We start from the raw sequence: 21,743 nt of genomic DNA on the forward strand, positions 1-21,743 counted from the left end.
GTTCTTGCATCTTCATCTTTACCACCGGACGGCAACATGCTTACACAGCTTCTTGCAGTAGGGCTTCTGAGCCTCGCGAAGCCTGCCCGAGCAAGCTATGGATTCTACGTCGGAAAGAATCTGACACAAGATGGCAGCGTTATGCTAGGTGGCACCGGAGAAGAAGTGTCTTCGCACTGGCTTCAGATCTTTCCAGCAAAGGACCACGCCCCCAACGCGACCATCACAGTTGGAGTTACCGAAGACGCATCGATGCCTGGCAAATTGATGAACATCTCCCAAGTGCCGCACACATTCCGCTATCTTTCGATGGAATACTCCGACTTCGAGGGTTTCCCACCTCCGCTGACGAATGGTGGTGTGAATGAGAAAGGCGTCGCTGTTAGGGACATCTGGGCACAAAACCGAGATGATCTTATTGCCATGACGCCAAACCCTCAGACAGGTTTACAATACTCCGACCTAGCTCGTATCGTTATGGAACGCGCGAGCACCGCACGCGAGGGTGTTGAGCTCATCGGCCAGATGATCGCAGAATACGGATATGCCGATTACGGCGGCAACTCCCATCTCATCGCAGATGCGAACGAAGGCTGGGTAGTATGGCAAATGTCAGGAGGGAAAAAGCTCTGGGCTGCAGAACGTCTCGGCGAGAACGATGTACGTGTGCTTTACCCAGGTTACATTGAGGATTTTCCGGTCGATTTCGAAAACAGTACAGACTACATGGGCAGCCCGAACATCGTGAGCTTTGCCGTCGAACAGGGCTGGTGGAACCCGAATGGCACCGAGCCGTTCAACATCTTTAATGCGTATGCCTACCAGGCCGAAGGATACACTGCGCGAGATGGAGGCGCGAAGTACATGTCTCAAGCGGCTCTTGAGAACGCCACCCGCGCAATGGCTCCGGTGACCGAGAAAGACCTCATCGAGCGCGTTCGCGACTACCGTATTTCAGATGATGAAGCCGGTTATGGCCAAGTCGTGTCTCTTCGCGCTGATATGGACCCGGATCTGATTCGCATCTGGGTCGCTCCAACCGGATCTGTGACCGCACCCTTCAACCCGTGGTGGCTAGGTGTGAAGAGTTTGCCACCTGAGTACGGCCTCCATCGCTATCTCTACAAAGATGCCGCATCCACCTTCTTAGATACCGACTACCAATTCCAAGAAGCCACGCACTTCGCCGGACGCATCTTCAAGCAGGTCCTCTACTACACTTGCTCGGACCCAGACACATACCTACCCATCGTCCAAAACATGCTCCACGGATTCGAAAACGCCTCATTCGCAGATATGGAGTGGGTTGAGCGCAGCGCTAAGACTTTGGTGGAGAACGGGATGCGAGAGGACGCGCTTGAACTGCTGACTTTCTATTCGCATACTAGGGCTGAGAAAGCTCTGGCTCTTGGAAAGACTATGGTCGATGCGCTCGACTCGTATGTCAAGCTTATGGGACAGTTCCGCATGCCGACTGGTGACCGCATCAACGACCCTGGGCTTGGGGCGGAGACTGTAAATTGTTTGGTTGGCTGGGATCCTGATCAACCCGCCGATCAACAGAGACCATTGAGGAGGTTCAGGCGTCAAGTCTAGTATGAAGCGGAAAGTACGAGTGATCGTTTTATCTATCTATCAAATTGATTGCTATTCTACTTTATACTATGCTTTCACCTTCTCGTGTACCGGCACAAGTCCGAGAAGCACCCGCGAAGCTCTGATCTGAAGCTGCTGCAAGCACCACTTCTCCATATTCGCAATTTCCCCAAACCCTTGCCGTGCGAAGTGGCAAAGATGCACGTTTGAGGTAATTTTGTAGTTATTCCAAGGATACATTATCTGCGCGATGACAAGGAAGTGTCTCAAGAGGTGATTGTGATGAAAGTTGGACTACACCCGTAGACGCGTCAAGATGAGCTCATCACATGATTCGGCTTACTAAGCCATAAGCGAGACGGCCGGTGCGGACAGCGGCTCCGTCGCTTCCATCCTTCAACGCCTCCAGCACGCGCTCTACGATGCCGCCATCGCGCCCTTCCTCGCAATACGGTCGACAAAGTTCTGACGGACGCGGTTGGTGGTCAGATCAAGGTGATCAATGCTTTGTAACTCAGGGCGAACACGCATCACTCCCTGCCGCCGCATCAGCAGTCAGACGCCCGCACACGGACCCCCAACCATCTACATCAGATGCCAAGACTTTCCTGTATCTTGTGCGGGGCCTGCTGTTCATCTTTCTCGATCCGAGCTCATAAACCAGCGCCTTGATCACATATGTAGCTCCATTGTTGGCGGACGGGGATCCGGCGTCGACCGCCTATGCACCCACAGACCAGGTTATCAGGTCAAATACGATGTGTGCATGCACGCCCATCATGCGAGACCGACTTTACCCGGTCCTTCTACCATCGCGTCTAGGCCCAACACCTATGATCTTACCCAGTCCAGTTTCTGTGGGTTGGACGAGCAGAGGAATTGGGTATACGACCAGGTCTGCCTGCTATCGCTACAGATCACTTCAGGGGTCTTATCCCTGCGGAGCGTGCGGATAGTCTGGTCCACGTGGAAGTACAACTCCAAACATTGGAATTGGGATTTTAGCTTTACATACTGCAGACGCGATGCAGTAAGCGGCAGCCGAAGCACACAACAGGCTCGGCCCGCCAGTTGCGTGTGGCCCGAAGGCTAGTCCCCGGAAGGCTTGTTGAGACACCTGGCATGCGAACTTGCTATTAAGGCTTGCAGGACTTCTAGCTCTTACAGCAATTCTTACCAGATGACCCCGCATGACAGAGTTAGGATGAGGTCCAGGCGATTGAAGACGACCACGGGGCTAGGACTATCACAGACTCGGCAGTGTTCGTCGTAACAACTAACCAGATTCATGTGTCAGCCCGCACGCGATCGTACCTACAGGGAGCCTGCATTTCATCATGCCTATCTTGAATGTGTGGAAACCAACTGATATAGCTGCAGGGTTCGATGGTAACCCGATGATGCTCGACCGCGTATGATCAGCCCGATGACCGATCGTCCTCGTATACGTTGTAGACTGCAAGATGAGCACAGTCCCGGATTACCGACTCCTCAGCCGATACGTTCGGCTTGTTCGACACCCACATCTTTGCGTAGCCCTCTGTTGGGTAGTCTGTAGCGTACGTAAGTGTTAGGGATTTCGTTGAGCCGGAGTGCCTACCACTAAGATGCATGGGAATTGCGCACTGTGGCCCTATCATCCCAGAGCGAAAGCGCCACCGCTGAGAAGAGCATAACCCTTTGTTATGTCGTGCCAAACTGGTCTTAACGCTGTGCTACCATGGCCTCGACTGTCCTGCAAAGACTTTCTGAGCCCTGGCTTATTTGGGTATGGAGAAGCAGGGGAACGCCGACCACTTTCCTGCATCTTCGGACTTAGTTCCACACCGACAACGGTTTTTTACTATGTGAACTACCACGCAAATCACTGCCAGACTGCCCGGAGCGATACCGAATACCTTCAGCAATCACCCGCGATGCTGGAGCTCCTTCCGCGGATATCACACATCGTTGCTAGCTAGACTATGTTACCGCTCGTTGGTGCACCACAGCCCACACTCCGCAAGAGCCACATCTGCTAGTACAAGCCACATGTAACTCAGTCAGCTATCCGGCATCTCTATTGGCGTTTGATAATCGCACTGACGCTACGCTGATGCTCTTGGCCATGCGTGGGGTAGACCGTAAACTGCTGTACATCCGAGCTCTCGTCACCAACAACGACAACACACCGAAGGATGAGGCTATGCCTCCCGATGATCCGAAGAGTTGCTGATGCCTCAAGACTGCAGTCTCGCTTGAAGATCATGCTTCTGGGTTACAGGCAATCACAAGTATAAGAATGCCTTTTACTTCCGCTAATTGCTATAACCATCTTCAGCCAACAATCACGAATTCTTTCTTCAACTCTTACACTCTCCAATCTTTCAACCTTCCAAGATGTACGCTCTCACCGTTATTGTCGCCGCCCTCGGCCTGGCCACCGCCTCCCCGGCCTCCGACTTCTCGCCTCGCCAGGTTGCTGCTGTTGCCTCCGTCGACCGTTATGCTGGTGCTGGCTGCAGGGGCACCATTTGCAACAAGGCTGGTTCGGGCGATCTCCACGCCGGATGCAATGCCATCACCGACACTTGCCAAGCAAGCTTGAGGCTCAACTACGCCAACGCGGGCTGCAAGGGTACGTAACCTCCTTCGGCCCCATAACTCGGGCTGTGAAGAGAAGCGCAGGGCTAACGAGATGTAGTCGCTATCTGGACAGATGCCACATGCACCAGTGTGAACCAGTTCGCCAATGTCACCATAACTGGAGAGTGCTACGCTCTTGGCCCCCCTATCAAGGGTATCTCCGTCACTTGCTAGAGTACTTCAACTAGAAGAAAGCGCCGTGCGACATCAGGCCTTGTTCGTGGGTCTCGAGGGAAGAACGGCTGAGAGCTTTGTACTTGGAGCTAGAGTAGATATTGCCGCAAGGCACGGAGAGGCTGCGCGACTGCTATCCAACATTACGGTCCGACGCAGCGGTTTGTAGCAATTCACCACATCACCTCCAATTCTAGCTTATTGCCTCATCTCGTGCGACTAGCTTAGCCGTGCTCTTTTTGCCATGTGAACGTGCGGGATAAAGGGCTTCGATGTTTTCGCCTTGAGACAACAAGCTGCAAGGAAATACTATGATGAGTCGTACGGCGATGATCAAGGTAAATCATTATGTCAATTGTGTAATACGGACGATAACAATCATGTGTATTGGTATAACCTATCGATGTTTCAGATATCTATGCAGCTTGCATATCACCTCTTGGGCGCTGTTTCAGTCTGATATGTCCCAGTATATTTCATAGCCCAGCTTCGTGCATCATAGTGCCTCGAGATAATAATCCCCTGCTTTCTTTTTCTTTTTCGAGGTTATACCAAGCATGATCAGTTCCTGATCTGAAAGATCTAGTAGTTTTTCTTTATCTCGTCGGTCGGTATATGCATACTTGATGTCTCCGGCTATGATATAGCTCTCTGTCAGCAAAGAAAGCAAGATTTTACTTGGCTCAAGACACCTACGTCTAGATCCAGCGCACATGCGTCGCTTGAAACGGCGATCTGTTGTCGGGGCGTGGAGTTTGGCGTTGGTAGCTTTGTCGATGGCGGTGAAAATGAAGCTGTACATGATGCAGGCTATCGCGAGAACGAAGACTGCGATAGCGCAGATAGTGAGGTAATTCATCGGCGGCAAAGTTGTGGTGGCGCCCTCGAATCGCACTTTCGCAAATCTATGGAAAGGGAGGTATTGGGGGCCGGACGTGTCGCTCTTGCTCAAGCGGACGTAATGCACTGAAGAGGATCGTTGAGTAGCAGAAGTGTGGCTTTGACAAAGCGTTGCCGCCTTGTCATATGTCCCATTATGTCATCGTAAAGTGGGTCATGTGAGGGAGTTGACCAGAGTGAAGAGTTGTGCTTGCAGACTATAGACTCCTAAGCATTGGTACTGGCCCTTTCTATGTACAAACACCAGCGATTTCAGAGTCATCATCTCTTGATACGTATCTCTCTGCTATAGACTGGTATTCAAATGTTTTGAAAGTACACCCACTGTGCCTACCAAATGTCGTATACCCCAACTCCCGAAGCACCCTCTCGAGTCCGAGGGCTTCACTTATCCCAGGTACTGCTAATGCAGCTTTACCGCAATAACCCTCCCACCAGCCTTCGCTGTTCCATCCGGTCCAAAGCCACCCATAGTAGACACATAAAGGGTACTGTTGTCTTTCTCCGTTCTTCCGAATGTCGACGACGTAGAGCCCACCACCAATCCACCTTCAGCGATAGTCGTAACTTTGCCATTCAGTTCGATGTGATGAATTTTGTCGCCCAAGGGTGCTGCCAATGGCGCACAGACGTACATACTGCCATCCCTCGCAACTGCAAAATCGTCAGGACCGTTGAAAGTTGAGTCGCGCGCGGTTTCGAAAAAGCCGTTGGGTCTGCCAGTAGATGGGTGGACTCGAACGCGGCCAGCCAGAGCCTGGGCGGTGTTGGTGTAGTATACGTAGTCATTGTGGAATTTGATCCCGTTGGCACCAAGTTGTAGGCCAGGCGCAGAGAGGTTGGCTGCTAAGCTAGGATCCTCGAGAACGACTTCCGTTTTTCCAGTGCTGACGTTGTACGCAGCAATGTTTCCATATGTCGAATCTGCTAACAGCAACATTTCGTGATTCAATGCCGCCATGCCATTAGGCATAGCCATGTCAGGCAGTTCGGACATCTTGCTGACTTTGACTCCCTCACCCTTGGCAGTCACATCAAGTTTCCACAAGGAAAAGCTCTGTGGATTCGTCGCGTTTCCAGGAACTAGCTTCGCAACGATCACAGCGAAGACATCCGCCTGAAACTCGGTAATCCCTAGGGCGCCAGTTGCATTCGGGAAGGTGGCGATGACGGAAGAGCTTGCAGGTGAGCCTTGCGGGTGGACGATAAGCACTTGAGCAGTGTCGAGGGTTGTCACGAGAAGGGAGCCGTTGCCCATCGCAGCAATGTTTTCGGCCCATGTGCCGTTGGGAAATTGGTAGACCGTCGAAACATTCGTGGCAAATGTCGAGGCCATGAGGGCTGAGAAGATGGACACGAGCTTCATTCTGGCGCGAAAGTGTTGCATAGCCGGTGGTTGATTGAGGGCTTTTCAGGAGAGCTGGGTTGATATTGAAAGGCACGCTGTCTCCGAGTACTGTGTCGGTGATCGAAGAACCCCTTATCTGTGTACAACCCAAGAAGCGAAAAAGAAGCTTGCTTTCCTTTTTGTACGGGTTGATCGTGCATTGTTTGTTGGGCCTTGGCTACGCCCGAGCAATTCTTGTTGCTTCTGTCGTCGACTCTCGCTCTTCAGTAAGCACTCAGGCCACCCAGGCCGGTAAGCACCCAGGCCTAATTACCTCGATATTCGCCATCATGGCGAACACTATTCGCTGATTAATCCACAGTTGCGCGATGAAAAGGAGCCTACGTACGCCTACCTAGGTAGCCTTGGACATTCGTCCGACGCCCCAGCGCTGCTGAAATCGGATGGAACCGTTTGTCATCTTTTATTCAAAGGTGCAGTACTCGCGTTGGCGGCTGAAGAGCATTGCGGAGTTAGGGAGTGAGCGCCGTCCGCTGGTGTCCTGACGCGCCATGTCTGAGGAGATGTTGCAGCGTTATCCCAGATCTGGAGCTAGTGCTGAGAGAACCGCATCTTCTAAAGTGAGTCGAAAACAAGAAGCCTCAGACACATGATGAAGGTAGTCGTGTATTGATGTTATGGCGTGCGAGAGGGAGCAGAAGGCGGACGAGCTGGCAGCCACGCGTTGGGTTCGTGTGCCCCACTCAGCCGCTATCCGTAGCTAGCGTCCCCACCATTTCCCGTCTCTGCAGTCCGCGGGACCCGTGAACCCAACAAAGCTCCAATGCTGCAGGCAGCGGGGCATAGTCTTTCCCTAGAGAATCTCGAACGCTCCAACACAGCTGCAATATCGGCGTCGAAGGGTTTCGCACTGGAAACATCGAAAAAGTCTACATCACTCTATGGAGAAGACTCTGCGCACGTGACGAAGCCTATACGCGCAATACCGTCTCGTACCTTCAGAACCGTACTTCACGAAATCTTCGCGCTAATGCGCAACCGCGTTTTTGAACACTTCGAAACAGTGGCTTCTTCCTGTATCATCAATTCGCGTGTGATACTTTTACGGATTGTGCACAAAATTTGCGAGATCTTCGCACAAATATAGGCCAAAACAAGTTATTGTCACGTTTGTATATTGCTAAGGGGGTACATTATGTAGAATTTAGCAAAAGAGCGCTTCGGATACAGGCACGATAGACGACGCGCAAGCTACTCCATGAAAGGCTTGACCAATTCCAAAGACTTCTCCCACAGCAACCTCTCCTTCTCCTCATCATACGCATGAGGCGCATAACCGGGCTCGTCGGACGCAGGGTCTGGATTGAGTACGCTGGAGATCTGGCACTCTTCAAGGTATTTACCGCCCTGGTCTTCCAAAGCCTTCGCGGTAGCTGCCCAGACCGTGGTTGCAGCACCTTGCTGCGGGCTCTTGAGCGCCTTACCGATGTTGGGGTTCTTGTCCCATGACTCCATCGTCTCCTTGTCGATATGCGTCATGAGGCCGGTAAAGATCAATCCGGGATGAACAGAGAACGCTTGTACACCTTGGCTTCCGTATCGGCGGTTGAGTTCGGTTGCGGTGTAGATGTTGGCTGTTTTGCTCTGACCATACGCTGTCCAGGGGTGGTATTCGCCCTCGAGGTTGAGGTTGTCGAGATGGATGCCGCCCATGCGATGGCCGGTGGACGCAAGCATGACAACGCGTGATTTGAACTCCGGGGTGCTCGATTTGACTAGCGTGGGGAGAAGAAGTTGAACCAACAGGAAGTGAGCCAGGTGGTTCGTGCCGAACTGCGTTTCAAAGCCATCTGCGGTGCGTCCTTCTGGGCACGCCATGATGCCTGCGTTTCCAATGAAGACATTGAGACGATCGTGCTGGGTCAGGAACGAGTCGGCGCATTTGCGCACGCTGGCTAAGGAGTTGAGGTCGAGCTCCAAGAGGTGAACACGATCGCTCTCTACCAGGCTTCCGAGTGCGGACTTGGCTTTGTTGAGATCTCGAGCCGTAAGGAAGAGCGTCGCACCGGTTTCGAACAACGATTTTGCGGTCTCGATACCAAGCCCAGATGAGCAGCCGGTGATGAGGACTGTCTTGTCCGACCATTTCCCTTGGAGGTCCTCATCTGCGATGATCTGAGAGGCCGTAGGGCGTTGGTCACCGGGGCCGTTGGGCGATTGATGGGCGGATGCGTAACGAGTAGTCATGCTGGCGATTGGTCTTGGAAAGATAGGTGGTAATCGGGTGTAAAAGCTGTAGTGTTTGATGAAGGATACAACAGATGAGAAGTGCTGTTCTTTTATACCCTCTTACCGCTGTCAACTAATGCGCTTCTTTTCCACACCTTGTAAGTCTTTGATCAAAAACCTGTTGTTCAACTACCTAAACTCCGCCATCTGTAAGCAGCTCGGAGACGGTGTCCACGGACGCCCATCGAACACAGCTGAAAGGAAGGGTGCCTTGCTAACATCACCGCTCTTTCGCCTGCATTGGCATTCTGTCTCCGAACTAGTCTTACTAAGGAAGGGCACTTTACCAAGGTATACCGGAAATACCGCATAAAGCCAGCTGTAACATGTCGACGTGCGGAGTGGGAAGCAAACGTCGGCCCTACTTCTCATCGGCGACACAATTTAGAGGCTTGGCGCGACTACAATCCTTGTCCGATTACATATCTACTCAACTTCACATATCGACTACTCGTCGTGTAATTCCATCAGTTTCGTGTTGAGGTCGGTCCACCGCTCTTTGCGTCAGGGTGTTGATCAGTATGAGCAATGTATCACATCCTTGCGCTCATCGGCGCTTGAACTCAGTTTGCCAATCTTGGAACAATTGCAATTCCCTTTAAGAGTGGTAGCTGCATCAAAACGTGCGCTCAATAGTATCTATAGCATCTAGATGTGAAGCGCGTCGATGCATGTGGTGTTTGCGGCAAAGGAAATAACATCATGACGTCACGTTTAGCCTCCCTACGTAGGTACCTGCCTCACGATCACATCATTCCTTCCATATCAGACACAACCATACCATCTTAAAACCCTCTCGAAATGTCGACACAACTCAAACTCCTCGCCAACTATGGCGTAACCGGCTTCCTCTTGAGCACCGGCCTCTTCGCCCTGCTAGCCCCCACCACCTTCGCCGCTGGCTTTGGCATGCCCGTTGAGCCCGACACTTTCGCATCTGGTTTCGTTCAATGTATGGGCGGGCGCAACTTGACGTTTGGTATCATCGCGGGTATCTTCTTGCAACGAGGGGATGTAAAGGCTGTGGCGTTGATGGCGACGATGTTGGCGGTGGATGGATTTGTGGACGGGCTGGTCACGATGAAGTATGCTGGGCTGGGGTTTGCGGCACCGCATTTTGGTGCGGCGGCGATTATCCCGTTTGTGAGCCGGTGGATGGCGAGTTAGGTGAGTGGATGGGGATTAGCATGGGGGATGTTAATGGGCTGATAATGGGTTAGGCATCATCATTGTACAGTAGCATGAATGCGAGATACGTCGTCGTTGTAATTTGTTGTACGAACGAGACATCCCAGAACTAAACAATTTCATCTCTTCTTTCTCAACGACATGGTCTCATTCACGGTGCCAAACCCCAATCGTTCGCCTTCTGCCCCCGCGGTGTTTTCATTCACCAGTCCACCGTAGCGAATCTTCAAGCTACTCAACTCATCGGTCATGTCATCTATTGCAGCTACCCTTTCTTCCAGTAAAACTCGGCTCATTTCCGTATCGCCTACGGCCGCCATCATGATTTGGAGGAAGCCTCCATCGACCGCGGGCGCGCGATTGCGCCATAGCGACCATATCCCAATAGCCATGAAGACAGTCGCTGCTGCTAGACATATACTGTATGGAAGAATAAGATTCAGCGGGTCACTGAGATTATATGTACTCCGGTATCGGGTACTCGTCACTGGGACCATGTCCCACCAGGTGCCAAGTGAGATGGCAGAAATGGTAATGTTGGCCAACACCTCATTGAGCATGGCCTCGGTCATGTTGAGCGATCGCCTTGGGTCATACCTGCTGAAGTCTGAGCCGAGGACGAATCGGTCCGTGTGAAAGATGGTACCCTTGAGTAAAGCTTCAGATTGATTAGTCTCTGCATTGATGTACAGCTAGTGAAAGGGACTTACAGTTTTCCAAGCTACGGTCATGGTTTTCGAGCCAGGTTTTGCAAACACAAACTGTTGTAGAATCTGATGTCCCCTCCCTGAGATGGCAATCTGAACCGCTGTCACACCCCTGCTCCAAAAGAGACTGCGGAGGCGGATAGTCAAGCCACGATACTAGCTGCGATGGTGCTGTTGCTTGAAATGTTGTGCCCTCGATGAGTGCTCCCAGCGCATCTAGAATGGCCCACTCATTGGAGCTAGGTATCATGGTCGATAACTCATGATACCAATCTTTGTACGCTTGGCTGTTCGGTGGAAGCTCAAGTTTCAATGCTGATTCTGCTCCCAAAGCTTCGATTTTTTGAGGGAGTACTTTTGCGCCACTGAAAGAATACTCCACTGTCTGGACACCGCGCGGAAACGTAATGGCAACATCGTAGAGCACAGACTGAGCTGTGCAGATCTGTTCCTCAACTCGGCAATTGGCCTCTCCGACTATCTCGTTGCTCGGGTCACCTTGTACAGTATAGTTGGAAATGTCATATCGCTTCGACGAGTAGATTAGTTGTTCCTGATCCCATGTCGTTGTGAACATTGGTACTTCAAGGTAAAGTCGCTGCTTATAGTCAATTGCGACGTCGCTGTTGTACTGTTCAGTAGTACAGGTGAATTGCGGACCTCTGAACTCCAAATGATAACTAGAGTTTTCTCCCGGATGACCCGGAAGAGTGAACATCTGATTGTTGAACACGATCGCCTGTGCAATGAACATCAGTGCAGGATCAGGTTCGCTAAAAAGTCAATTTCGACTCAACCAACTAGTAGGATGTTGAACTTACTCGTACGAGAACCATCTTAACTCAGGATTCTGCTGAGCTCCCATGGGAGACGCCTCAGATCCTGAGGTCAGCGTATGACCGCCTAAAGTAGGGAAGTCTTCAACGCCAGCCAGATCCAAATGCAGCGGAAGAGGTGGGTTCATGACCGATAGATTGCGGGGCTCAGTGAACTCTTGAGCTTTGAAGACCACAATAAGTGCTCCTGGCGGGTAGACCGTTGCAAGTCCAACACACCAAATCAAAAGTGCCATGAGGAATAGTAAAGGTGCTCTCCGAATCCCGTGTGGGTTAAGTAACGCAACGATGTTTGTGCGAATGACGAAGAGCATTTCGACTGTCGACAAAGACATTGCTGTGCCGCGTAAGAGGTACCACAGATGTTGAGCGAAGCACATGCCCATGCTAGCAGTTAGTGCAGCTTTGAAGATTGTGCTCAGCAGGATAGAGACTGCCGAGACTTGTGTCTGCGTTAGGAAGCTAGTGTCGACTTGTCTCCCGTTCAGATTCTTGAAGAGCATGAAGTGTCCCAGCGCTGCGAAGAAAGCTCAAAGAACGTCAGTGGGGTCATGTGTATGTGACAGACGAGACTGACCTGTAAGAAAGAACCCGAATATTATGCCCATGGTCTTCCAGATGGCCTTCTGTCTGCGTTTGTTCTTTCGTAAAGAGGGCTGCGCAACGTTCGGTTTGTTGCAGGGGTGTGTTGAGTTGAAGGGCCTGGTAGGCCGTACAACTCCATTTTGGTGATCTGATTGAACCTCAGACGTGTTTGGACGACCTGAAGGACTTCCATCGTATCTGGTGAACATGCGCAGATTCTGGTCCGAGCGTGGCCTGTCGCCTATGCTTGTTGCGTTGTCGACGTCGCTATGATGTGATCCGCCACTATCACCCACTGTTGATGCGGCGACACTTTCTTCCATTGTATCTGACTTGCATCTACGGGGAGTGAAGGAGCATGAAAAGCACAGAGTATGAAGAACTTCTGTGAACATGGTTATGAGCTTGCCCAACGGGAGTGAAATCGTGGCTTAGACATTGCGACGGTATTGAAGATTTGCTGACTGCATTGACCCGCGAAGCAGGTACCCAATGCCATTGCGGTTCTCCGACGTCTTACTTGTGCGTTGTCGTTAGATATATATTGCACTACGATAAAAGTAGATGTTCACCTTGTCAAGCGCGGATAACGGAAGGGCGTGTAGATCAGTGCGGGTTTGGTGTAACCACACCACCAACAATCGCTCAAAGAACAGTCATACAATGCTTGCTTGCCGCATCTTCCAACAAGCAACCTGGATAGCTCAGCACACGTTGCAATATGCGACTAGACAGTCAAGAAATGCGCTTCCTTGATTCGATAAATCCGCCCTCCCTCGCTAAAGTCGCGGAAACAGAACTCATACTCAACACTACAGTCTAAAACGATGCGATGCGCTCACCCCAGCCTAGAAACCCACAGCAAGCATCAACCCATACCCAACCGTAATAATAACACAAAAGGTAATAATACTCGCCGGCACACCCCTCGTCAAAAAGTGCTTCACGGCAAGGTAGCGTTGGCCGGTACGTTGGTCTTCCATCATAATCGCAGCTGCATCACGTTAGCACCCAAGTCATAAACCCCCAAAAACACCCCCTTCCACACAACGAAGAAAGGAGGAAAGGAAAGAAAGACTTACTCATATTAGGAAACCCACTAGTCGGCAGCCCCATCGCCCCACTAGCCATCAACACCGCGCCCATAACCAGCAGATTAGGATGCGGTTCCGGCATCTGCTGCCCGACCTGCTGGACAAGCGGGAGCACAATAAGCGCCGCAACGGTATGACTGATAAACGTAGCAACCACGCCGATCAACGCGCAGAACACGACGAGAACGCCATACAAACTCATGCCCTCGACGCCGGCAGTGATGGACTCCGCGATCGTATGCAGCAGCCCCGATGAATTAACCGCTTTACCGAGGGACAGACCGCCGGCAGCGAGGATGATGATGGTCCAGAGGAAATTGTTGAAGTCCTCTTTGGTCAGGATGCCGGTGCCGAAGAAGAGGACAATGGGGATGATGGCTACGACGCCCATGTCGCCGAAGATGGATTCAAGCTGGTGGCTCACGCACCACAGGACAATGGTGACGAGCGTAACGACGCTGATGAACCATTGCACGCCGGTGAACTTGTCCTTCAGGGGGCGGATGGGCACGATACTGGTGCCGCGGCCGGGTTGGAAGGTGATGAGGAGGAAGACCCAGATTAGCAGGATGGAGATGATGCAGACGGGGAGTGCGACGAAGAACCATACGCCCCAGGAAGGTTCTGGGTGCATGTTTTGCAGCGCGATTAGGTTCTGGGGCGAGGCGATGGGGGATGCGGCGCCGCCGATGTTGGAGGAGAGGGCGATGCCCATGAGGAGTGCTTTGGTCATGTCGGAATCGGCGGGGAGGTTGCGGAGGATGGGCTGTGATGTTAGCTCAATGGGGATGATTTCGAAGGGGTTGGCATACCTGGATGATGGAGAAGCACAACACGGGTGCGGCAACGTTGCTGATCCACATACTGGCAAACATGGCGACGAACATGTTGACCACAAGGACGGTCCTTGGTTTCGTTCCGGCCTTGCTGAGGACAAAGGTAGCCATCATCTTGGCGATGTTGTACTTTGATAGCGCGGCAGCGATCGTGAAACCACCGAGTAGCAGCATGATGACTGGCGTCCACATAGCGGAAAAGACGTAAGATGCGGCTGCCTTAGATTCCAGTCTCCGGTGAGGCTCCACATCGCTTCGGACTACATTCAGTGTTACTGCGAGGAAAGGTACCAAGAGTGAAGTGACGAAGAGAGGTATAGCCTGTGGTGGTTAGCATGGAACTAAGGATTACAAACATTCTGCATACCTCGGTGGCCCATAGCAAACTGACAAAGATCACCATGGCCAGACAGTTCTGCTGCTCAGGCGCCTCCATAATAGGCACCACAAGCAGCACGACGAAGACCGCTATGCAAGCAAGCAGAATCCAAAAGGTCCTGCTGACGAGCCATTGCGGGCACCGATATCTTCCAATCGGTGTATCCACCTCCTTCATGTCTGATTCGACCTCGTCTCCTTGTCGCCTGATCTTGCCGCCCGTTGTGTCGCGTCCGAGCAGTGTATGGCTGATACCGATATTGGCCGCTTGCGCTTTCCGTTCGATTCCAATCATCTCTCGCCAAACTGTGTTTCTCTCCCACACAACGTGTTCTCGCAGATGTAATCTCAGTTCGCGCTTCGCCTCTACAATGTCGCCCTTTGTGCCGATCTGCGCGTACGCTTCTTCCATGCGCTCGAGGTTCCGCGTCAGCGTGTCCATGGTGCTTTGCTGGAAGGGATATGCTGGGTAGACGTATTTGTTCAGGTATGTCTTTTTGAGTTTGCGGTCCATGATCTTGTCGTACTTTTTCAGCACCTTTTCGAAACCCGTCTTGTTCAGCTGGATGAAAGATCGCAGCTCGCACAGCAAAACGTAGACACTGACAGCCCGCTTCTTAAGCGACACGCCTTCGTCGTACAGCGCAGAAAAAGCCATGTCGTTGTAGTCCTCGAATGCGACGCTCGTCTTCCGTCTCGAGGACACGTGCGAGGCTGCCATGTCTTCGTCGGTCGTCCGTCTGCGTCGCCGTTGACCGTCTGGGCTCTTCTTACGCAGCTGTGCGGTCTCGTCGACGTCTTCGTCCGAATCGTCCTCGTCTCCATCTGCCTCTGCGCCGTGGTCTGTTGATCGCCCGCTCGCACCGCTCATGGCCCGCGGTCGGTTGAAGCCGATGGCCTTGAAGACACTTCCACTGCGCATCTTCTTCCCTGGCGGCGCATTCTCGTTCTCCTCATTGTACTCTTCCTGGTGGTACTCGAACAGCTCCTCGTCCTTGAGCAGGGCCTCCATCTCCTCGAAGATCTCATTCTCCTTGAGCTTGTAGAAAGACGTGACGCGTTCTAGTTCCGTGTCGAGGGTATTCGTGAAGACCTTGTCAGGGTCATCGGCATCCCCGTTGAGGAGTGGTGAGGACTCGGCATCGGTATGCGCCTGCTTCTGGTTGAGTTGCGTCTCAAGGCTGTATATTCTGTAGATAGTCCGTCAGCCCACGATCTTACTAATACTTGCTCATTCCCGCCGGGACGCGCCACGTACTGCTTCTTGAGGTTGCTGTAGGCAATGTAGTGGTTGCTCCAGTCCGGCACTGCATTGAACTGCAGGCTGTGGGAGAACTTCATCTCGTCGGCCTCGCGAAGCTGCTCGAGCTTCTCCCGTCGCTTTTGTTCCCTCTTGGTCTCGCGCCGTGTCTCTTTTGGGAATGTGGTGAGTGGTTGAAGCTCAAAGGCTTGGATGGGCGCAGCGTCACGGTAAGGGCTCAAGGCGTCCAGGGTGGAGGCTTGCGGGTTGTGGAGGAGCAGTGTTAGGCAGTCTTCAGCGGGAAGACGCTACGACAGGCAGGCTAGAGGGCGTAGTTGCAGGCGGTCAGGTGGCGTGCAGCACGTGGAAATGCGGCATTGAGATGTGTGGGATTGGCGCGGAACCTTTCTCGGCGCTGGCCTGAAGATGTGGATGCCTTTCGTCACCGCACACCAGGGCCGCGCCGGAACACATGGGCCGGCCATTGGCCCTCCGCCGCGCTCCCGCACCCACACCTCCCACGCCCGTACACTGTCTCGGGATACGCGACAGGTAGCGTCTTCGTGGATCGTCACGCGCCTGAACCCCACGTCCATGGGAAGCATCATCTGTCTCGTCTTCAGTGGAACCTGTGCAAGTCTTCGCGATGACCCGCTCCTGGCCGCGGCTAGTCATTGCCTGCATCCCACCCTTGCCGAAACCACTCGACCTGCATCATCGTTGCGTATAGCTCGCCCGCAATCATCTGCGCCAATCACGCTTCACAACGTGTGATATCTGGTAGATCGTCCGTTGAGCCTCACTTTGACTAAGACAGTTGGGAAATCATGTTGAAAATGCGTGTGGCGAACATTGCTTGAACTTTTATTCACTTTTGGACTATATACAATCATTGGCCTGGGCCGTGTGAATAACATCATCGTTTAAACTGTAGAATGTTAGCAATGTTCAGTGATCTCAGATACTGTCAGACTTACACCTCAGGTCCCAGCCAATCTTGGGTCCTAGCTTTGGCAGCTCCTCCGCAACACTCTGCACGTCCTTGTCACCACGTCCAGACACACAGATGACAATGTCCTGGTCCTTGTTCATCGTCTTGGCCAGCTCAATGGCACCAAAAACGGCGTGCGAGGTCTCCAGCGCGGGGATAATACCCTCGAGCTGAGACATGAGACGGAAGCCGATGAACGCCTCGGCATCGGTGCAGGCAATGAACTTGGCACGGTCGCTGTCCTTCCAGCTGGACAACTCCGGGCCAACACCGGGGTAGTCGAGACCAGCAGAGACCGAGTGAGTCTCGCTGATCTGTCCGTGCTGGTTCTGGATAACGTAGGTACGCACGCCGTGAAGTACACCCTTGGTTCCAGCGGAGAGTGTTGCACTGTGGCGGTCTGTGTCGATACCGTCACCACCAGCCTCAATACCGAGAAGCTTGACGGACATGTCCTTGGAGAAGGGGTAAAACATGCCCGCGGCATTGCTGCCACCACCAACGCAAGCAACTACAGCGTCGGGGAGCTTGCCTCGCTTGGCCTGCATCTGCTCCTTGGTCTCGTTTCCGATGATCGACTGGAAAGTACGGACAATAGTAGGGAAGGGGTGAGGGCCGATGGCGGATCCGATGATGTAGTGGGTTGTGTCGAGGTGAACAACCCAAGCGCGCATGGCCTCGTTGACGGCGTCACGGAGGGTCTGCGCACCAGCCTCGACAGCAACGACCTGCGCACCGAGCAACTTGATGCGGAAGACGTTCAAGGCTTGACGCCTGACATCCTCGGCACCCATGTAGATGGTGCACTTCATGTTGAACTTGGCGCAGACGGTGGCGGTCGCAACACCGTGCTGGCCAGCTCCGGTCTCAGCAATAATTTCAGTCTTTCCCAGTCTCCTGGCAATGAGTACCTGTCCGAGAGCGTTGTTGATCTTGTGACTTCCGGTATGGTTCAAATCCTCTCTCTTCAACCAGATGTTAGCACCTCCAGCGTGCTCAGTAAGGCGCTCGGCAAGATGCAAATGTCCTGGTCTGCCCATCCAGTCGTAGTAGGATCGATATTCTTCCCAGAACTTGGGGTCTTCGATCGCTGTGTTGAAACCTTCCTCGAGCTCAGAAAGACAATCCATGAGAGATTCAGGCACATATTGCCCGCCGAACTCGCCGAATCGTGCGGGGAACTTGTGCTTCTCGTCAAATCCATTCTGCTGGTTGGTTCCATTCGCGCCGTCCGTCTCGTCAGTGTTGAGCATCTCCAGTTGGTCGGCGAGACCGGGGCCGTCTGGTGTGTCGGCATCTGTGATGACCTTGTCGACGTGGACGCCGGTGGGCTCCTTGGCCTCGTTCAATGTCTCAACAATGCCAACCTCGCGAGTTGTCTCGCGGGTGCTCTTGCCGCAGATCTCGTCGCAGTACTTCTCAACTGCCTTTGCGCCCTCTCCTGCTGGAGCCTTGATCAATGTGTTGATGATCTGGGAACCGATAACGACACCCTCAGCGATCTTGCCTACGCTCAAGTAGTGGTCGCGTGTGCTGACACCGAAACCGACAGCCGCCGGAACATTGCCAGAGTATTTGTGGACGCGCTCGAGGAGTTGGGGAAGGGCAGCGTTCATTGTTCCGCTGGCGCCGGTAACGCCCATACGCGATACGACGTAGATGAAGGAATCGGCGATTTTGCATAGGACGCGCATGCGGTGCTCCGAGGTAGCGGGTGCGATGAGGGGAACGTAGGAAAGACTGCCTTGTTAGCATTCGTCCCAAGCTCGTCTGAATGGTGTGCTTACCCGTAGCTACGGCAGAAGTTCCTGAAGCGCAGAGCCTCCTCCGGTGGCAGGTCGACCATGATGAAGCCGTTGGCTCCGGCCTCCTTCGCATCCTGCAGCATCTTCTCCTCGCCGTAGCTGAGCAGCGGGTTGTAGTATCCCATGAGGAGGACTGGTGCCTTCAGACCCCGCTTCCTCGCGTCGCGGATCATCTGGAGGACATGGCCAATTGTGACGCCGTTCTTGAGGGCTTGCTATAGACACATGGTGTCAGGAAGAGTTTCGGAGGGATGGTGGCGAGTAAGTCAACGTACAGTGTTGGCGGTCTGAATTGCTGGGCCGTCGGCAATGGGATCGGTGAAGGGCATGCCGAGTTCAATAATGTCTGAGCGTGTCAATTAGCTGTCGTCGTTTCGTTCGGCGTAGCAATTGCTCGTCCCACGTACCAGCACCTCCGGCCTCCATGGCCATCATGATGTCTGGCGTCTCCTCTGCCGTGGGGAAACCTGCAGTCACGTAGGTGACGAGGGCAGACTACACACATGTCAGCCTGGACGTCTCATCTGCTTATGCCAGATCATACCCTGCCCTCCTTCTTGCATTGCGCAAACGTCTTCTTAATGCCGTCCATGTTGCTGAATACCGAGTCGAAAAGTTGGAGTGTGTGACAAAAGCACAAAGCCAGAAGCTGACTTCCTTATAGATGAAACAACTGTGAGTCACAGTATGGGCAGTCATAAGGGTACGCGGAGATATCGGGGTCTGGTATGAGTCTTGTGTTCGCAATTTATTGAGGGCCGAAGGCGGCGTAATGCCCCTCCTCTCCGGCATTAGCGGCTCAATGGGGGAAGGCGCGCGAACATCATTCCTTCTAGAAGCAAGTCTTACCAAACTCCACACTTTTTTCAACTCATACACGTCATTGCGAGACTCTTTTGTACATTAGACTACAGGACCCCGTTTAGAGTTGATCAAACCTTGTACATTCGCCACATCTGTAGATACAGTGTGCAGCTCGGTTTTTGACACTCGCCGCTTCAGTCATTTGTGGCATCCGCAACTTTTCCGAACTTTGTTCTCATTGACCGTGCGATCCTCATTAAACCAACCCTGGCGCCCGCATGCCTTCATGAAGTTCCAACAGTCATCACAGACGATGTCATCCTCTGCCGCGGGCTTTGTGCACCGGAATACACCAGGGACCTCTGAGCCTTTCATTCTCTTCCAGGCTTCGACCACGTCTGCCACCATCTCGCCATATCTGTCATCCGTGTAACGCTTCCGACGGATCACGCACGTGCGGGGCTTCTCGTTGTCTGCGTCAGTCCACTTGAAAAACTCGTCGGCCTCTGTGTGTATGTCTCTCCACGGACGTATGAGAGCAGGATGGGTCCAGAGACAAGATCCGCACAGCCCTTCACCAGAGGTATCTGCGCGACATCCAATTCTTTTTCCATACAACGGGCACGATTCCGATGGGTTGTTTGCCATGTTTCGTGAGTGTGGGTGGTCTGGACTAGGCTTCGTGATGGCTGCAGCTTCGCTAACGATCCGGGCGTTGACTTGTCGGGGGCGAATAGAAGAAAATTTGAGAGGCTTTGTTATAGAGGCCCTTGGGGAAGAGAGAGAGAGGGATATCTCCCGAAGGTAAGAGTTCTGTTGTTGACAGAAAGCAGAACCGGAGCGAGTTTTGTCACTACAAACATGATGTCTAGTATGACTGGGATTTGTGACTACTTGGAAGTACAGTCATACATCGCGGTGGCATTGCGCCTCGCACAGACGTAAAGGACCGCCGTGAACATGATCTTTTCTGGTGGTGACCCTTATCAAACACCACTTCATTTCCTTCCTACATACCTCATCACTCCTTCGCACAGGGTCATCATCGTTGTACGCACAAGATATCGACAAATCACGATTCGAAACGAAGACTGCGGTTCCTGGTTCTTCACTGTGTAGAGCACACCCTAGAGACATTGGCTGGGTTCATTGGCATGCTATATCTATGATCATGGAACGTGTGGATGAGGATGACACAGGCACAAGTCACCGCTGGTCCAACTTATTCTTCGACTCGCCTTCCTCTCCCCTGAGCGTCGCCTCTCCATTGACCGTACCTTTTTATTCCGATCCGGGCACCTTCTTTCCTTTACCAATGTACTTTGGAAGCAAGTGTTTGCCATCTTCCGAAAACATCTCCTTAGCAGGATTCTTGTCTTGCAGATCAGATAGACACCTGGCGTAGAGTTCCGCTTCGCCGTCCACGGGATCGCATATGACGTAGTCACGAAGCCTCAGTTTCTTTTCCTCCTCTGTCTGTTCCTTGTACGGTCTTTCTTCGTTCCTGTCATACCTGATATTCTTAATAGAATCCACCCAATCGTTGCCATCCTTGTCGGCCCTGAAGCGTTTCTGCCGGAGGACACAGATGTTTACCGGGTGCCACTCGTTTGAGCTGGTCTTCGTACATATTGAGATATATGTTCTTCCGTGACTCCTCCTTTATCGACTCAGACATCGACTTGGATATCGACTCCGGAAGATGCATGGCTATCCGCTCAAGGTTCCAATACATGATTACCGGGTGTGTGTCTTTGCAGTAAGAACATAGCTCATTGCCGCCTTCTTTTGAATCCTTTTGAACGCAAATCTCGAGCCGCGCGTCACCGACCACGCATTGTAACTGTCTGGTCGTCGACATCCCACAGAGAGTGTTCTTGTAGTCGGCGTGAGAAGTCTTCCGTGTTCGAAAATCCGGTTGCTGTCTGGAGCAGGGTCGCGAGGGGGTTAGATAGGTGATGTGTAGTGTGACTTTCGTAAGCTGTATACTTCGTCGGCTTTTATACTTGCGACCCAGTCATCGATGACTTGATAGAAACGCTGACTGCGAGTCTGTGACTATAGTACAAAGAACAAGGCCTCGACATGTGAGTAGGAGGCCAGGGCTGAAGGCATGCGTCGGTGGTATTAATCAATGCCTACAGTTGACTGTTGATATGGGTCTCGATCCACCGAACGCATGCCACGTCTTCGTTAACCATGTGCGAAGAACGTGGTGAGCTGTCCGAAACAGTGACTTGCTAAGATTGCGTCGTCGAAAGGAACTCCTTCTGACAGCGACTCTTACCGAAATCTGCTTCATTCACCTTTTACAAGCTCAGTGCGAACTGCAGTAATACGTATGTGC

General features: G+C 52.6%; 6 protein-coding genes across 6 annotated transcripts; 2 read left to right on the forward strand and 4 right to left on the reverse strand.

Annotated features, from left to right (window-relative positions):
- Window positions 1–36: 36 nt before the first annotated feature.
- Window positions 37–1,596, forward strand: J4E90_009711 (uncharacterized protein; the record flags this gene model as incomplete). The annotated part of the gene is made up of 1 exon (XM_051439230.1): window positions 37–1,596. The coding sequence occupies one exon, from the start codon at window positions 37–39 to the stop codon at window positions 1,594–1,596; it is 1,560 nt and encodes a 519-aa protein (XP_051286834.1).
- A 2,379-nt stretch (window positions 1,597–3,975) lies between these two features.
- J4E90_009712 (uncharacterized protein) lies at window positions 3,976–4,395 on the forward strand (the record flags this gene model as incomplete). Its single annotated transcript, XM_051439231.1, has 2 exons — window positions 3,976–4,213; window positions 4,280–4,395. The coding sequence occupies 2 exons, from the start codon at window positions 3,976–3,978 to the stop codon at window positions 4,393–4,395; spliced, it is 354 nt and encodes a 117-aa protein (XP_051286835.1).
- A 1,303-nt stretch (window positions 4,396–5,698) lies between these two features.
- J4E90_009713 (uncharacterized protein) lies at window positions 5,699–6,682 on the reverse strand (the record flags this gene model as incomplete). The annotated part of the gene is made up of 1 exon (XM_051439232.1): window positions 5,699–6,682. One exon carries the CDS (start codon window positions 6,680–6,682, stop codon window positions 5,699–5,701), a length of 984 nt encoding a protein of 327 aa, XP_051286836.1.
- A 1,212-nt stretch (window positions 6,683–7,894) lies between these two features.
- On the reverse strand, window positions 7,895–8,890 carry J4E90_009714 (uncharacterized protein; the record flags this gene model as incomplete). The annotated part of the gene is made up of 1 exon (XM_051439233.1): window positions 7,895–8,890. One exon carries the CDS (start codon window positions 8,888–8,890, stop codon window positions 7,895–7,897), a length of 996 nt encoding a protein of 331 aa, XP_051286837.1.
- Window positions 8,891–10,239: 1,349 nt separating this feature from the next.
- On the reverse strand, window positions 10,240–19,184 carry J4E90_009715 (uncharacterized protein; the record flags this gene model as incomplete). Its single annotated transcript, XM_051439234.1, has 15 exons — window positions 10,240–10,778; window positions 10,831–10,841; window positions 11,205–11,600; window positions 11,649–12,192; window positions 12,241–12,319; window positions 13,109–13,242; window positions 13,331–14,108; window positions 14,155–14,499; window positions 14,546–15,746; window positions 15,815–16,055; window positions 16,774–18,527; window positions 18,575–18,807; window positions 18,868–18,938; window positions 19,000–19,087; window positions 19,137–19,184. 15 exons carry the CDS (start codon window positions 19,182–19,184, stop codon window positions 10,240–10,242), a joined length of 6,462 nt encoding a protein of 2,153 aa, XP_051286838.1.
- A 1,493-nt stretch (window positions 19,185–20,677) lies between these two features.
- J4E90_009716 (uncharacterized protein) lies at window positions 20,678–21,131 on the reverse strand (the record flags this gene model as incomplete). Its single annotated transcript, XM_051439235.1, is given in 2 exon segments — window positions 20,678–21,011; window positions 21,025–21,131. The coding sequence occupies 2 exon segments, from the start codon at window positions 21,129–21,131 to the stop codon at window positions 20,678–20,680; spliced, it is 441 nt and encodes a 146-aa protein (XP_051286839.1).
- Between the last annotated feature and the right edge of the window lie 612 nt (window positions 21,132–21,743).

This window comes from Alternaria incomplexa (assembly GCF_024043165.1).
Source record: "Alternaria incomplexa strain BMP 0042 chromosome Unknown scaffold_17, whole genome shotgun sequence".
In the NCBI taxonomy this organism is placed as follows: Eukaryota; Fungi; Ascomycota; class Dothideomycetes; order Pleosporales; family Pleosporaceae; genus Alternaria; species Alternaria incomplexa.